This window comes from Ictidomys tridecemlineatus, chromosome 7 (genome assembly GCF_052094955.1).
Source record: "Ictidomys tridecemlineatus isolate mIctTri1 chromosome 7, mIctTri1.hap1, whole genome shotgun sequence".
Lineage (NCBI taxonomy): Eukaryota > Metazoa > Chordata > Mammalia > Rodentia > Sciuridae > Ictidomys > Ictidomys tridecemlineatus.
Genome location: NC_135483.1, coordinates 105,422,605 through 105,441,121, shown reverse-complemented (window position 1 = coordinate 105,441,121; position 18,517 = coordinate 105,422,605). Strand labels below are relative to the sequence as shown.

The 18,517-nt window shown below is 34.9% G+C and overlaps 1 protein-coding gene across 7 annotated transcripts in view; it reads right to left on the bottom strand.

Annotated features, from left to right (window-relative positions):
* Uggt1 (UDP-glucose glycoprotein glucosyltransferase 1) overlaps nucleotides 1–18,517 on the bottom strand; it is a 107,967-nt gene that overhangs the window by 51,943 nt on the left and 37,507 nt on the right. For all 7 annotated transcript variants that reach the window (XM_078017285.1, XM_021721712.3, XM_021721719.3 and 4 more), the window contains 5 exons: nucleotides 17,777–17,927; nucleotides 15,521–15,640; nucleotides 13,603–13,688; nucleotides 8,924–9,059; nucleotides 6,122–6,253 (listed from right to left, as the gene is read on the bottom strand). In XM_078017285.1, coding sequence (XP_077873411.1) covers nucleotides 6,122–6,253; nucleotides 8,924–9,059; nucleotides 13,603–13,688; nucleotides 15,521–15,640; nucleotides 17,777–17,927 — 625 coding nt within the window. The remainder of the gene's footprint in view (nucleotides 1–6,121; nucleotides 6,254–8,923; nucleotides 9,060–13,602; nucleotides 13,689–15,520; nucleotides 15,641–17,776; nucleotides 17,928–18,517) is intronic.

The following is an 18,517-nucleotide window of genomic DNA, read 5'->3' as shown; positions in this document are numbered from 1 at the left end:
TGAGTTTGAAGTATAAAACCCCCAAAAAATCAAATTAGAAATGTTATGTGTGTATTGCAGGCTACATATTGCATATACTATGGTTAACATTATAAGTACAACAGAGCTTCCTGTAATGATGTAAATACTCTGTGTTGTTCAGTGTAGTAGTTACTAACTGCCTGTGGCTACTGAGCACTTCAAATATTGCTACAATGACTAAGTAACTAAATCTTCAATTTTAGTTAATTTCCATTTAAAAGACCACATATAGCTGGGGGGTTACCATAACCAATGAGCACAGCTAGTTTCTACTATAAATTAATAATGCTCTTGGGCAGAATGCCCTGAAATATTTACACCCAATTCAAAATAAATAAGGGTCCATATCACGATCAAAAAATTATACCTGTAGAAAACAAAATAAGGTTTGTGGGAAAACAGGGTTCAAAAATTGCTCTAAGAAATACTAAGTCAAATCTTTCACCTTTTCTAGTACAAAAGAAGTTTCTTAATAAGAAAATACCAAGGCAACAAAATGGTAAATAGATCTGAAATGAACACTTCTCCTGTTAACAAGGGTACTGTTCCCTCAAACTAACTTTTCTGACTAAAAACTACATTACTACCTAAGATGTAACAAATACCTTTTAAGTGGATCTTTTCTGAAAGTTGCACAATTTATTTATAACTTTTTCTTAGATAGGCCAAACAAAAAACTAATAATTAATATTAGTCATCAATAATAGATTTGACTCTAGTCAGATCTAGCCCAGTAATAAGTATCCGATGGAGTATAATACAGTACAGTCAAAAAGGCTGTCTAGGTTGATTTCAGTGTGTATTCAGTGTGTATGTATGTATTTATTTAGTGCAGTACTGGGGATTGAACCAACAGGCACTCTACCACTGGGCTACTGATGTAGGGATCCAACCCTAAGTTGCCCAGGCTGGCCTCAGCCTCTAGAATTGATGGAATTACTTACAGGCATGAGCCACCATTCATTGTTTAAAATGTTTAAATTAACACTTCCAAACTCATACCATATTAATTCTATTTTAAAACCTCAACTATATCACAGAAGTCCTTAAAAACTCAATTTTAATATAACTTGAGCTTTGATACCATCCTCCTCTACCAATTAAAACAAACAAGTTAGGTAAGGTGGTGCACACCTATAGTCCCAGCACTCAGAAGGCTGAGGTGGGAAGATCACTTGAGCCCACGTTAGAAACCAGCAGGCACAACACAACAAGATCCCATCTCAAATTTTGAAAATAAAGCAAAACAAAAAACCTCACATTATAATTCCAAGAGATAATAATAAATAAGTAACATGGATCTTATATATAGAAAGGTATTGGAGTCACAGTCAGGAATGGAAGGAGGCAATTTAACTAATTTGCTTTCCTTTTTCACCACTTGTATATATATAGTTTATAATACAAATAACAAAACAACCCAGTTAGCAAAGTAGGATTTAAGCATGACAAGTGAGATTTTTCTATAAACAAATCACTGGAAATGTTAATGATAAATTACTAACAACCATTAATTACTGTCAAAGTCTTGTAATGAGCCACTCACAAATGACAAATGAGATTAATACTCATGGTTATATATGTCAAAAGTAAAATGTTTGCATGTACAAGTTAAAACTTCTCCTAATGGCTTTGAAAGATAAATATACCTAATCAGAAAAAAAAAAAATCTGTTCAGCTAAAAAGTTCTACTTAAATTGCATTGTCTACTTATCACACACAAAAGATATTATTACTTCAGATTTATTAACAAAAGGCACAGATATATTCATAAGTACAATTATATAGGCTAAAAGCAGTCATTTTTTCCTAAAACTAATTATTTCAGAAGAACCTGTTGGCATATTTGTGTGTGTGTGTGTGTGTGTGTGTGTGTGTATGTGTGTATGTGTGTAGGTAAAGCTCTTGCAGTTTAAAAATTCTTATTAATCATTAGATTCTTAGGACTTCTGAGATCTTCTCAACATCCTTGCTTTGAGAGAACTTTACCTAAATAGTTAGGAAACTAAGCAGTTTAAATCTGTTGATACAGATGAGGAAAATGGTCAAGTCTGGGGAAGTACTTAAGAGCCTGGTCTGTGATATTCTCTTCAGATCTTTAGCAGAAGCAAGATTTAAACACAAGTAAAAATAACCTTTCTCCCAATTTGTCTCCTCTATTCAAAAATTTTCAAGCAAATACTTTTTTCTCTTTTTAATGTAATGTTAGAGATTAAATACAGGACCTCATACACTAGACATGTACACCCCCAACCCCAAAGCAAATACTTTTGATAAAGCAGTCATCGGAAATTAAAAAAAAAAAAAAAGCCACTTGTACTTTTTCTTCAATAGGTGAAGAGAAAATGAAAGTTAAACATTTCTAAGTGTTATGAATGAGAAAATTCCATAAATTCTCTCAAATTTTTTATATTCCCAAAATGATCCCACTTTTCCTTTACTTCACTTACTCTTTTCCTACAGACTATTGTTCCTGCTGTTTTTGTATCAATATGGAAAAAAAATTACTAGGTTTTATTGTTTCATTTTGAAAAAAAAAACCAGAAAAGGGGCTGGAGGTGTAGTTCAGCAGCAGAATGCTTGCCTAGCACGCTGGATGCACTGGATTCAATCCTTAGTACCCAAGGGAGAAAAAAAAAAAAAAAAAGACAGAAAAGTGACTGAACACAAGGTAGCCATCCTCAGGCTACTCTGAGACCTCATTTACCAGTGTTCCCAAGAGACCTTCAGGCTTCCTCTTGCCCCAAAGTGACAGAACTGCCCTTTTCTGCACTGGGCCCTCACAAACAAGGAGCGAACACTCAGAACATCACCATCATCAAAACAATACTGTTCTCATCTCTTTGTCTCTTCCAATGAAGCTGTGTGAATTCCCCCAAAGTAGGATTATCAGGGCTGATAGCAGGAAGTTGCCCAGTATTATTACTGTTTTAGAATTCAAACTTTATTCCTTACTCCAAAACAGTTCTGAAATTTCTCTAGTTATGATCTTGTGTCTTGTTCTTGCTAAATAGTATTTTGTGCAATCCCTCTAAAACTTGAATCACCTTAGAGTAGTATATCTCCTAACAAATCTCAATTAACTAAATTACCTGATTAATAAACACTTGCTACTATAGTATGGTGAGGTAGTCCTCTTAGAGCCTTGGATCCCCAGCAGCTTTGCAGAACACTTAAGTATTAACTTCATTTAAGGAAACCCACAGACCATTAATGGACAGAATATGAATCAATTTGATTTTGGCATTCAAATTCTAGCACTTTGGGACAGCACAAAGTTTTTGAAGATCATGGTCTATCATAATAATGCACTTAAAAATTTGAGTTTAAATTACCTCATCAAGGTTTACATTCTCTCCAAAAGTTTCAAGTCTTAGCTACATTAAAGTTCTGCACTGAACTCTCTCACCAAAGAAAAAAATTAAAGAACTAAAGTTCGCTAATATTTTATGTCCCTTCCTCTGACTTCTCTTCAAGTTCCTTGGTCTTTAAAGTCTCTTTTTTAAAAACGTTTTTTGAATTTTTCTTAGTTATTTTGTTTATTTATTTTTATGTGGTGCTGAAAATCAAACCCAGTGCCTCACATATGCAAGGCAAGCGCCCTGCCAGAGAGCCACAACTCCAGCCCTATAGTCTTTAATATCACCAATGTTCCTTTAGACTAAAGCCAGAGAAAGAGTGTCTCCAAAAAAAATATATGATTTGTGACCTTGAGTATTCATTGGTAGAGAAGCATAAATTTGAGATCTAAATTTAGAATTAGGTCTTTGGTTATATCCTGCAAAAAGTTGAATAAATAATAAGAAAATGAGGGTGAGGTACTAAAAAAAATTGAGTTTAGATTATACCCAAGATGCTTAAATCACTTACCTTCTGGGACCAGGAGTTGAGGAATAACATACAACTATGTAATTGGAACCTATGTCTATACTGCACATTTTACCAAAACTCTTTTTATGCATATTATTTCATTTGATCCTCAAATAATCCCATGAAGTAAGTAGGGAAAATATCAGATTCACTTCAGAGATTATGAAATTACAATTCAGAGAGGTATAGTGACTTACCTAGTTATAACATTCCCACTAAGAGACAGAAAACGTTAAGGTTCAGGGATCTTTTCTCTAAGTCATTCCCTCAATTCTTGGGTCCAGAAGATAAGTGATAAAAACATATCAAAACTAAGTACTGGGGCTAGGGTTGTGGCTCAGTGGTAGAGCACTCACCTAGCACATGCGAGGTGCTGGGTTTGATCCTCAGCACCACATAAAAATAAATAAATAAAATAAAGGTATTGCGTCCAACTACAACTATTAAGAAAAAAAAAGTACCATGTGCAGGCTGAATACGTAGTAATAAAGCTGTATTATGGGATTTTTTTTATTTTTTAATATTTATTTATTTTTAGTTATTGGCGGACCCAACATCTTTGTTTGTATGTGGTGCTGAGGATCGAACCCGGGCCCGCACGCATGCCAGGCGAGCGCGCTACTGCTTGAGCCACATCCCCAGCCCCAAAATAACACAATTTAATGCTACATAAACCAATAAATGAGTACAGAAAGAAAAGGTTGTTCTACCTACAAACTGAATGACTGGAAAACTCAAAAAGATAAGGATAAAACTAACTGAGGCTAAACTGAGTATGGGTCAGACAAGTTAAAGTGCTTGGAAAGAAGATTATAAAAATCTAGAAGGATTCTGTGCTTAAATGAAAAAAAATTATAAATAATTCACTGAGTGTGGTTCATAAAGGAATGATAGCTCAAAAATTTTTTCTTTTTTTATTTATTTATTTTTATTAGTTCTAATCAGTTATACATGACAATAGAAAGCTATGGAGCAGAATTTTTCATTTCTCAGCCGTACAGGACATAAAGTCACACCATTCGTGCAATCATACATGTACCTAGGGTAATGTTGTCCATTTTATTCCACCATCTTTTCTACCCTCTTGCTTCCTCCCCACCTCATACATTTTAAATTAAAATGTTTCAGAAATGTATTTTGATTTCTTGCCTTAACATACATTTTCAATAAGCTGACCAAATTGTTCCTGCTTATAATAGGTAAAGGTCGTTTATTGTATTTAATGTCTCATAAGAAAAATAATTATCTTTAAATTTAAAAATTTTAAATTTCCTTATTATATCCTTACTACCGCTTTGTCACTCCTGTTTATCACATTTCTTAATATTTTACCATCTCCAGCCCAAACAATTAAAGCCAATATGATATATATTATAAGCTGTATATCATCTCCCAGCTGGACATTTCAAAGTTTTTGTCTAGAACATACTTCATACAAGCACTACTACTAAATTATAAAAAGTATTTATTCTGCAATTTAATAGTTAGTATGCAAGTTAAAATCAATGATAGCTTCACAAAACTGAAATATAAACTACTATTTCAAACACTAAAAAGTGATCTGGTTTCTAAGGGTTTTTTATTTTAAATTTTTTGCACATTTTTAATTGGTGCATTATAGTTGTACATTATTAATGGATTTGTTGTTACATATTCCTACATGCACACAATATAATGACATAATTTGGCCAATATCACTCCCCAGCATTACCACCCTTCCTACCCGTCTCCCACACCATTGTCTCTTCCTTCTACAGATCTCCCTTTGAATTTTTTTGAGATCCAACCCCATTTTTGTTTTTCTTTTTCCTCTCTAGCTTCTGCATATATGAAAGGAAAACATACAACACTTAACCTTCTGAATTTGACTTATTTCACTTAACATGATGGTCTCTAATTCCATCCATTTTCCTGCAAATGCCATCATTTCAATTTTATTTATAACTGAATAAAATTCCACTGTATATATATACCACACTTCTAATTTTTTAAAAGCTAGACAGTTAAGTGTTGTGTGCCTGCAGTATCTGACTTAGGAGGATCTTGAGTTTGAGGCCAACCAGGACAATATGGTGAGGCCATGGCTCAAAAAAAAAAAAACCCAAAAGCTATTAAATTTTTAAATATTAAGTACTGAACACTTCAACTACACTCCCACCATTAACAACCCTCCCCAAAAGAAGACAGTACAATATTGCAGTTAAATGAGACGTATCAAAGAATTTATTACCTTCCGATTCTGATCGTAAGCAGAATCAATTCCCAAAATGCTATTCACTTCCACATATGGATATTTCTTCTCCAGGACAGTGACCACATGTTCAACTTTCACTTTTTCTCCAGTTCTCACCTTGTTATAGATCTGAACAAAGAAACCAACAGGTAACCACACTTTTAAACCCAAATTTCAAAATGTTCATTATGAAAGATTTCTGAATGTAGAAAAAAACTCATTTTTCTTAAGAGGTCAAATTGGAACACAGTAGGAATTCTCCCTTTTCTAAATATTTCATTAAAATGCCTTCCTAGGTGAGAAACTAAATAATTTTGAAATGGCACAAAAAAAAGTTTAAATTAAAAAAGTTAAGTGCTCCAATCAATTCATAATCACATTAAGTTCCAAATGCAAAATTCATTAAGGAAAATCCGAACACTTATAAGTAATCACTGAGATGAGGATGCATTTCCATGATGTTTAGGGTAAAAAAAGGTAGAAATTATATATGGCTACATCCCTGTGTTTAAAAAGCAGATAAAGTTGGGCGATATGGTGCACACCTATACCCCAGGGGGCTGAGGCAGGAATATGGTGAGTTCAAAGCCAGGCTCAGACAAGACAAGCAAATCAGTGAGACCCTGTCTCTAAATAAAATACAAAATAGGGCTGGGACTAAGGCTCAGTGGTCGAGTGCCCTGAGTTTAATCCCCAGTACTGGAAAAAAAAAAAAAAAAGCAGATAAAAAATAAATAGCAAATTGTGTCTATATGTGTACAGTTCAACATCTAAAAGACTGCAAGGCAACCCTTTAATGATACCTACTTTTAAAGAGGATCAGGGAAGGGAAAGGGGTGAGACTGAGAAATTGTAAGCTGATACAAATATTATTTGAAATTTTTAATAATAAACATGTATTATTTTTATAATAAAAATTAAACAAAAAAAAATTTGTATTATCCTTTCCTTAACATGCCTATCCAGGAAGGTGGGGGAGAGGAGCTTTGAAAAGCAGACTTTTAAAACATTTGTTATTCTGAATGGCCTCTTTTTCTATTTCATTCTCCACAACCCCACTGCTAACTATCTTCCTCATAATTTCTCATGGAGATAACAGAGCAGGTCATCAACTAGAATCCCAGTTACTCCCTTTGCCTTGCATGAGATCAATCTCCACATTGCAGCAGAATTGAGTTTTTAAATCTGTCTGCCATGTTCCACACACCCCAGCTGCCTACACTACACAGGCCCTGAGGAATAGCTGCCCCTTCCACTTTGCTCTCATAATCCCCAGCTCACACTAACAACTTGGAATCACTATGTCTGACTTGCAACTGCTTAACTGATTACTACTTTTCCTTCTAGACTCTGCTGGGACAACTTCCATTCCACAAAAACACCCAAGACCTTCCCAGCTGGAACAAAGGCCCTGTGCCACATAGCCAGCTATGTTCTCCACACTGTAGAACACCTCTCTCTCTGTATCTGTCCTCCAGGAAGTTGTAATGTCATTGAAGACAAGGGTGAAGTCTTTTTTTTTTTTAAAAAAAAAAAAAAAGAGAGAGAGAGTGAGAGAGGAGAGAGAGAGAGAAAGAGAATTTTTAATATTTATTTTTTGGTTCTCAGCGGACACAACATCTTTGTTGGTATGTGGTGCTGAGGATCGAACCCGGGCCACACACATGCCAGGCGAGCGCGCTACCGCTTGAGCCACATCCCCAGCCCCAGCTTTGTTTTTTTATTGGCTTTCTCTATTGATTTTCAGTTTTCATTTTCAAATTTGCTTTTATATTCATTTTCTTCTTTCTGCATGCTTTAGATTTAATATGCCTTTCTTTTTCTGGTTTCTGAAGGAGGAAACCTTGACCATTAATTTGAGACCTTTCTTCTTAGTTCTCTGAATTTTCCCCTGAGTTGTGCTACTCAACCTCTTGAGTAGCTGGAACTACAGGCACAAGTAGCCATGCTGGGTTAAACTATTTTGATTCCCATTTTCTGTTCTCTTTCTGTAATAGCTATATTACAGAAAGGTGAAGTCTTATGTCTTTGTATTCACCACAGCTAGTACTAGGCCTGGCACATGCTGGGTCTTCAATAAATGTTTGCCAAAAAAGTAAGTGAACATTCTAATGAACAAAAAAATGTCTCAAATGAAACTCAAAACAATAAATATAATAACATGCAGACTAACTAACATCATGTATTTGGATAGAAGTGGTGAGATTAAATGCTTTAATGTATTATTTAAGGTTATCATTAATCTGAAAACAAAACAACTGTTACTTACAAAGTTGTTTATATTCAAAAATTTTTAAAAAAGAAATAACAAGAAAACAGAGAATTCTGATTGAACTTGTATAAGTAAATCCTTTGACTATACATACAAGTCAGAGCATTTCAGATTTTCTAACAAACAGAAAAACAAGACTAGGATCAATAAGAATTTTATAAGTTATATGTTACGCTAAATCCTAATTTTAAAAAATCATGACAGTCTTAAGAAAAAAAGTAAACATTTTTTTAAACAAGTAGAGACTATCATATTTGATAGAAGATATTAACCAGTGATTTCAAAGCACCAAATGACAGATGACTAAGATGCTCTGGCAGGGCTCCTAAAGAATCTCATCTTGGATGAAATCTTAGCAATCTAATATTGATGTTAGCAAATCAATATAGTAAAAGCAATCCCTGAAATACAAAACACATAGTTTATGTGAATAATATACAGAAAAACAAAACCCTTCTTACCACATCTTATGCTTTACACCAAGTTAAATCTTAAAAAACTATATGTCATTTTGAACAAAAACATACATGTGTCAGAGTTTGAAAGGCATGATAATCATCCACTTCTTGGACAACGTAATTATATGCTCTAAGAACAGCCACTCCGGCATCTTGCATCCCATCAACATCTTCAGAGTCATTAACCACAAATACAAAACCAATTCTAGAGGGGAAAGAAGAAGAAACATCTCAAAGAATGAAAACCAGCTGAAAGGAACAGCATCCCATCCTGAGGTACTGCAGATAACATAAGGATACAATTAGTAAGTGAAAAGCACAATTCACACCCCACTCTAACTCAGTTGACAGAGGCAGTCACACTTCACATACAAAATAAGAGTAGGTTCTTGTAGGCTTTTCCAATGTAAAAGCAAGCTGTTTCTAATCATACAGAGATTCCATTACTGACATGAAGGGAATTACTTACTTAGTTCTAGATGGAAATTTTATTCTGCTTTTAAACAAAAAATTGGAGAAATGAAAGCTTTTGGACACTAAAAATAAACAAGGATAGCTTCTGAGATTTAACACAAGCAACATCAGAAATATAGATAAAAGGAAAATATGGATAAAAATTTATAATTGTCCTATACCAAAAAGCCACAACCAAGGTTAAGTTCATTACATTTTAAAATAAAGACATACACCACAAGAAAAATGCTATTATGCATCTACAGATGGGATTAGGAAAGATACTAGAATGAATCAGATGTAACTTTCCTATGTTCATACGTGAATACACGACCAGTGTAACTCCACATCATGTACAATCACAAGAATGGAAAGTTATACGTCATTGCATATATAATATGTCAAAATACATTCTATTTGTCATATATAACTAAAAAGAACAAATAAAAATAAAATTATATTTTAAAAAATTAAAAACTTTTGCTCTATAAAAACCAGAAGGAAAAGCCACAGGCTGGCAGAAAATCTTAGCAAAATACCCATGTGATAAAGGACTGGTAGCTAAAATATAAAAACAACTCTGAAAACAACATTAGGAAAACAACCAAATTTTATAATGGGCAAATGATCTATACAGACACTTTACCAAAAAAGAGATGCAGAACATCCTATGTCATTGCAGAATTATAATTTAGAACAATAAAGATATATTACTACACGTCTATTAGAATGGCCAAACACAAAAACACTGACAATACAAAATACTGGCATGGAGTGGAACAACAGGAACTCTCATTCACTGCCAGTAGAAATGCAAAATAGTGCAGCTACTTTGTAAGACAACTAAGCATACACTTTTGTTTTATTTTATTTTATTTATTTATTTTAAAGAGAGAGTGAGGGGGGGGACAGAGAGAATTTTAACATTTATTTATTTTTTCTTAGTTCTCGGCGGACACAACATCTTCGTTTGTACGTGGTGCTGAGGATCGAACCCGGGCTACACACACGCTAGGTGAGCACGCAACCGCTTGAGCCACATCCCCAGCCCTTTTGTTTTATTTTTTGTTGCTGTTTTTATTTCCTCACTCCTGTCCTTTTCTTCTCTCCTTGGCCCCATCCTAAAGTAATATCCATGAAGGGAGCCTCTAGTATAGCAATCCCAACATTTCCCATCAAATATCTCTTTAATTCTAATGAAGCATTTTAATGGAGGAACACTGGTGCCTCGTTGGGAGCAAAATAAATGTTAACAGTGGCCACAATATTGCTTCTGTGATCTCTGTATAGGTTTCAGAGCAGAGAGTCAACTGGGGGCTAGTTTTAGAACCCTTGAGAGTGAGGTTGGCAATAAAAGAGAAAAAAGGTTAGAGGTGGGATAAAGCATCCCAGGAGAGTTTTATGTGACTGGAGACCAACAGAGACACCAGCCCTTTGATTTGAGTTGTACAGGCACTTGAATAAATAGTGAATTCTGGCTAACTGTTTTTAGTCATCTCAGGCACTAAATGGAAGATTTGAAACAAGGAACACTAATATTTATCTGCATATTAACAAATTAAAATGAGCCAAAAATGTTCTCTTCCTCTGGAAAATACACAATACATTCATACAAACTAAGTACCTGCCCACAGGAATGATTTTGCCAGATGTCCTTTTAATATTAAGGTTAATAACATCAGTGTTCTTTAGTACTCATGTGGAATTAAGTCATGATTTGTCTTGGATAAGTAGATTTGTGCTCATTTCTCAAATAAGATAGAAGACTTGAATACCGAGATAAAAGCTACATATACCAAAAAACCCACTTGGATTTGGTGCATGAGGGATGTTGCATAGGGACAAATGGCCATAACAAGTTGTATCTCTGATGGTGTACAAAGTGGTGATGAGTCAGCCTTGAAATTAAGCATAGGCTTATCACACAATCCAGAAATTTTGCTTGGTATTTAGCCAATGTTTGCAATGTTATCTGTGTCCACACAAATACCTGCATACAGACGTTTTCAGAAGTTTTATTCATAATTGCCCAAATTTGGAAGCACAAAGATGTCCTTCAACAGGTGAAGAGATAAACTGTGATATATCCATAAAAGGGATTAAAAGACATGAAATTATCAACTCACAAAGAAATGGAGGCCAGGCACAGTGGAGCATGCCTGTAATGGCTCAGGAGGCTGAGGCAGGAGGATGGCAAGTTCAAAGCCAGCCTCAGCAACTAAGCAAGACCCCTGTCTCTAAATAAAATATATAAAAAAGGGCTAGAGATGTAGCTCAGTGGGTTCAAACCCAGGCACCAAAAAAAAGCTACAGAAGAATCTTCAATGCAAGGAAGCTCATTCAAAAAAGACTATATACTATATACTGCATGACTGAAACTATGTGCCATTCTATAAAAGGCGAAACTAGGAAGACTGTTAAAAGATAAATAGTTGCCAAGGCTCTGAGGATAATGGAGGAAGAAACAAACAGGTGGAGCACAGTAGATTTTTAGGGCATTGACTTGAACTCATATGATAGTATAATACAGATACTTGACATTCCAAATTTGTCCTTTATCAAAACCCCTTACCATGTGCCACACAAACAGTAAATCTTAATAGAAGCTTTGAAGTTTAGTTAATATTAGTGTACCAATATTAATTAATTAATCAACATAGTTCTGGAAAAGCAATCTATTAATTTTAGAATAGAGGGGTTACAGCTTAAAAACAGAGGAAAATATAAAGTTATATATCAAATTGTTAAAATTGATTAGCTCTGCTGAGGTGGATGTTTATGTGAACAGAGATAGAAAGATTTTTTTAGTTGAAAACTGTCTTATTTTTTTTAATCCCACTTCTGATTGAAATCATGAAAAGCAGTCTAATATTCTTATGTAAGCAAACATATGAGCTAACACCAAGTTAGAGCAGCAGAACCTTATTATCTCCTTATAACTAATTCCTCATTCCAATTTGGAGTACAGGATTCAAAGGTTTTTTTGTTAGCTTGGCCAGGAATTATCTTCTGGGCCCTCCGTCCACAGATATCAGGAGGTAGTCTGAAAACCTGTAGGCACCTCTCCCCTGCCAAAACCTTAGTGCAGGACCACATTCACCCACACCAAGAGCAAAAGTAAAGCCTGCCTGCTCACGTCTCCCCCAAAACTGTTCACATCACACTTTTCGTTACCTCAGAGTCTGGGTGCCTTATTCTTATCTACCTTTGTCAACTGAAGATCACAATCCTTTTTCCTGTCCATCAGTACAATCAATAAATATTTCATCAGTGCCACTGTGTACCATGAGAGCACTTCCATATTCTTAGATGTCCCTTTTAATCAAAATATAGCTCTGGTTGTGATTCAGTAATTTATTCCTCCATCTTACCAAGTACATTCGCATTTTATATGAAATGTTTTACTGAACTAAAAAATCTCTGCTTTCTTAGCATTTGAAATTGTTTTCTTCAAAGTCTCTCTGAAAAACAACTTCTTCCACAGATTGAGATACCTGAGCATGCCAAACTTCTCAGTCTATTGTTTGTTTCCCTGAATTCTAAAGCATTTATAGCTAGTATGATATAATCTAGCACTTGATCTTCTAGAAGTCTTAAGTGTTTGAAAATACACTTGAAGATTTCTTCCAAGAAGGTAGGAATACAGCTTTTAAAACATCCACAACAGTTTGGTGTTGAACACGAAACACATGCTAATACTTGCTGGCTAAACAGTGCTTTCCATCTTTATTTTCTTGATTTTCAAAGAATACAAATTTCATCAACATGTAAAATTATCAGAAGCATTCAGAATAAAAGTAAAAATATCTTAAACTTAAATGTAAAACTTTAAACATTTTTTGTTCTTGAAAAAAACTAGAAATTTGGAAAATTTGGCAATGTGACTGAAATAAATGTGTCTGCACTATAAAAGGCTGTGTTACACTTTGTAACATTTAGTCCCTGATGGTCTGACAGCAACTATGGCATATGTTTGCCGAAAGTGGAAACTGGCTTTGTGATGTGGTCACTCAACCTAGGAAAACTCTCCTGAACTGGAAAGCAAGCTGAAACCACGAACTATTTTTAAATAGGTATTTATTAATAATTCAATGGTGGTAAGTTACTATTCATTGAGAATCAAATTCTGAGCCCCAAAAGATACTGGCTTCAATTCCAAGTAGAAGGTAAAATTGCCATTAATGATCCTCACTATTAATTATCCTACAATTCAGTAGCACCCAGATTTATACTTTGGAATGACAAACAAAACCTCAGCTAAATTACAGAGATTATCAAATCAATACTAGTGTTACCTTAATGGTATATGATTACTGAGGAACATTTCAGCTGTGTTAATCAACTCTGCTGTGGACTCATGTGCAGGATCAACTATGATAACCTGTAGGGAGAGAGTAAGGAAAAGAACCCATGAAATGACATTTATTCAAATGTTCCCGGGCCAATAGAAATTAGTCATCTTACATGAAGCCAAGATTTTTGTATCTACTACTGAACCACATAAAAGAGGAATTAAGACAACCAGCAGCTATATCCATCTTTGTCAAAGAATGTGTTTAGTAAAGAGCGAAGATTTCCTCATGGATTTCTTCTGGTAACATGGCAACAGTATTCTAGACAGCTGATAGCTATTCTTCTACTACATCAAACCAAAAATGTTGTATCAATGCTCTCACCCTAGAAAATGGGAGAGTCCTTCTTTGTATGTTTATTTCTAAAGATATCTATCTATCTCTATCTCTATCTCTCTCTCTCCCCTTGTTGTTTGTTTGGTTGTTTTTTTGTTGTTTGTGATGGAGTCTTTCTATGCTGCCCAAGCTGATCTCAAGTGATGCTCTTGCCTAAATTTCCCCAGCAGCTGGGCATGCCCCACCACATCAGCTTAGGATCTCTGAATTAAGAATTTGTTTAGAACTCAAGTCTTAGACCACAATAACAGCTATTGCATAAACATTGAGCACTTAGGTGCTAAGCAACTTACACATACTCTATTATTTAGTAAAGTTCTTTCTCCATAAAAAAGGAAGAACAAAATTTTTGGAAGGAGGGGCTGGGGATGTGGCTCAAGCGGTAGCGCGCTCGCCTGGCATGCGTGCGGCCCGGGTTCGATCCTCAGCACCACATACCAACAAAGATGTTGTGTCCGCTGAGAACTAAAAAATAAATATTAAAAAAATTCTCTCTCTCTCTCTCTCTCTCACTCTCTCTCCTCTGTCACTCTCTCTTTAAAAAAAAAAAAAAAAGAATTCTGGGTTCGTGGCTTTAAAAAAAAAAAAATTTGGAAAAATATAGTTTAAAGAGTGAGAAAAATACAGCAGGCAGGTTCCCCAAAGGCTCTAAAGAAGCCCACTCTAGCACCAACTGGCCCCACTTTCAAAGAAAAAAATGAAAGGGAAAAAGAGGACCAGCTAAGTACCCTCTAGCTCAATTTCTCTAAAGCAGTGAAATGAGGAACAATAAGTAGAAGCTGATGAAAGGACCTATTTAAGGGATTACACTGAATCACTAAATTTAAGAAATTAATATACTTAAAAAAAAAAGCAGTAGGGTGTGATGGCACACACCTTTAATCCTGGTGCACTCAGGACGCTGAGGCAGAAGGATTGTAAGTTCAAGGCCAGCCTGGTCAACTTAACAAGACCCTGTTTCAAAATAAAATAAAAGGGGCTGGGTGTGTAGCTCAGTTATTGAGCAACCCTGGGTTCAATCGAAAGTATTGCCAGAAAAAAAAAAAAAAAGATATTGAAGAAAACCAGTAGTAATATGCATCTTCTAAGTGAAAAGGAGAACTGTCTTAAAACTTAAATTGCTATGAACCTAAAACTGCTCTTAAAAAATAGTGTTAACTAAACCAGAGGCTGGAGCTGGAGCTCAATGGCAGAATGTATGACTCATATATGTGAGGTATGGTTCAATCCCCAGCACTGCAAAAACAAATACAAACAAAAAACTAAAATGATGTAGCCTAAATCTAAAGCTTTGTGTTACACATGCGGAGCATTTCCTCACACACTGATACAGGCTGCAATGCTGATGTAGCATCTCAGCACAATAAAAGATCCATACATTCCAAAACCCTTTCTGTTTGAACAAGAAGTTGAACTGGTGATGGTAGTAGTTGTGGGGAAGCAACTAGTAAAGGACAAAAAGATAGGAAGAGGGGAAGGGAGAAACAGAGTTCACAGGCAAACAATAAGTAGAAGTTTCATTTACCATGTTATGCAAGTTTTTCCTAATCTGCCGAATAACACCAGGAAAGGTAGGTCGAAGCAACTCCTGTAGACTAGAAGGCCATGAATTATATCTGCTATCAGCCTCCAGGTTATTGACCCACTAGAAAAAAATAACACAATATGGCACATATACTTTAGTCACTAGTTACTAAAATTGCAGTTAAGACTTTATTTTGAGAAGAATTACACGGAACAAGACCCTTTTCAAAGACATAAGAATCAAGTAGAAAAATAAGTGCCTAAAAGACAAGCCACAGAATAAATAAAATTATTTCAGCCAATAAAAACAATAAAGGGCTAGAGTCATGAAATACCAGTAAAAAAAAAAAAAAAGAGGCAAGCAATTCAAAGGAAATGTGTCAAGAATATGAAAGTAATTTACAGAAGAAATCCAAATGGGCAATAAATACAAGGAAAGCATATACCCTCAATTGTAATCTGGAAAATATAAACTAAAACAACAATGAAAGTTCATTCATTAAACTGAAAACAAATTCAAACTTTGTCAATATCCAAGAACAGGCAAAAATGTACAGCAATATGAACTCTCACCCAATGCTGACGTCTGGAACATTCACTTTAGAGAAACAGACCTAATAAAGCTGAAGACTTGATTCGTACCCTACCCCTAATTACTCCAGATCTAGGTTATCTACCCCAAAGACATTTCACATGCACATGCTCAAGGGAAGATGTACAAAAAGAGCCATTAAAGCACTGTTTCAATAGTAAAATTAGAAATGACTCAATATCCACAGAGAAAACAATGAACAAACAGTAGGTATCTATGTACTTATCATTTCTTTAAAAAGAGTAGGGGTGAAGGAATTATGTGTTTATTTCCTTGTTCATGGATGCATAGAGTATTTCTGGAAGGATGTAAGTTAAATGCTGATCCTTGCTGACTCTGAGGAGAAAACTGATGGCTGGATAACGATTTGCACTACATAAAGCTTTTATATTTTAAAACTAAAAATGTATAAAAGATTTTCTTTAAAAAAGTAAAACATAAAATATGATATAAAAAACTATGTATCAACATCAACCTACAAGTCTTGAAAAAACTTGCTTAAAAAAGGAAGCTGATGAAAGACAATGATAGGGGAATAGACTATCCAAATATTTAAAACATTTAGTAGGAAATAACATAATAAAATAAGGGACAGGGGAATGCATATCAACTACAGAGAATAATTACTTGCATGGAGGAAACAAGTGAAACTGGGAAGGGAAATACTGAAATATTTTTTCCCAGAGATTTGACACAAAATGATTATTTAGAAAGTATATAGATGGCTCATACAGTTGTTAATCCCTTTATTAACAAATATGTCATATTTATGTTATTCTCTTTACTCATAATATAAGTAAAACATTTTAATCATAAAAACAAATGCCATAACAGTATTAATGAAAATACATAACAGTTTTTTCTATCAAAATTCCTAGGGTGCTAAGATGTACTAGCCATATGAGGTCTACTCCAATCTTATTATTACCATGACCACCTACGATGACACTACTCCCCACATTCTTTCTTAAAGCTGACAAAGGCTCAGAGAGATCACATAGTAGGTAATAAATTTCTAGAAAGAAAGGTTATTAACTAAACATCATACTTTTTTTAGTTTTTTTCATTTGTTCTAATGATACATGACAGTAGAGTGCACTTTGATACATCATACATAAATGGAGTATAACTTCTCATTCTTCTGGTTGTACATGATGTAGAATTACACCAATCATATAGTCATATATGTACATAGGGAAATAATGCCTGATTCATTCTACTATCCTTCATACTCCCATACTCCTTCCCCTCCCTTCACTCCCTTCTACCTAATCTAAAGTAACTCTATTCTTCCCTAGCCCTCCCCCCCTCCAAAACTGTGAATTATTTAGCAGTTTTAAATCACACACATTGCCACAAAATCTCATAGGACTGTATGTAGCTGATAAAACACAAACTAGACTCTCCTTCCTGAGAGGTGCTCAGCTGAATCCTAGGGATATAATGTAGACAGAGATCATTATCAACCAAAGCAGTGACAATAACTCAACTTTTAGGAGCATTTAAGAGCTACTTTGTAGTATATGCATAGTTCCACATAAACAGTTGCAAATCTATGATGGCAACACAAAAGATGGTGGGAATAGCTGAACTCTCAAAAAAGACAAATTAGATAATTAAGATGCCTGACTAGAATGCTCCTTGATACCTCAAAGGAATACTCACTGAAATAGCAGAACTCCTGATGTCTACAGCATAGTCAGCCTCAGAAGGCTGGATGTTCAGCTTCAAAATATTATGCAGAGCGATGCCTTCTATTCCCAGTCTATGCAGACCCTCCATTACCCGGGCTTCATTCCTTAATACATCAAACAAACTAGGGGGAAAAATAAATTAAAAAAGCAAACCTAGGTATTTAGTAAGAAAAATTTAGATCCTTGCTGTGGGGGAAAAAAAAGAAAAGAAGATTCATCAGGTCAAACTCAGTGCCAAATTAAACTGAGAAACTCAACAAGGAAACTTTTCCCCTTGTTTTATCCCATCAAAGTGTGCAGAGAGGAGGGGTAGAACACGCTTCTTGGCTCCTATTTATTTACACTTCTCAGTGTATATATAGATTATCTCTAAGTATAAATACAATTTGAGGATGAAATAACTCTAAATCTACACTACACTGCATGTTTTTTTTTTTTTTTTAGAGAGAGAGAGAGAGAATTTTTTTAATATTCATTTTTTAGTTATCGGCGGATACAACATCTTTGTATGTGGTGCTGAGGATCGAACCCGGGGCTGCACGCATGCCAGGCGAGTGCGCTACCCCTTAAGCCATATCCCCAGCCCAACACTGCATGTTTTTAAAAACAGTACACTAGCCTCCCTGCATTATTTCTAACAACTGCATGTGAGTCTACAATTATCTCAAAATAAAGTTTAAAAAAACACCACAAAGATACTAAATTATATATC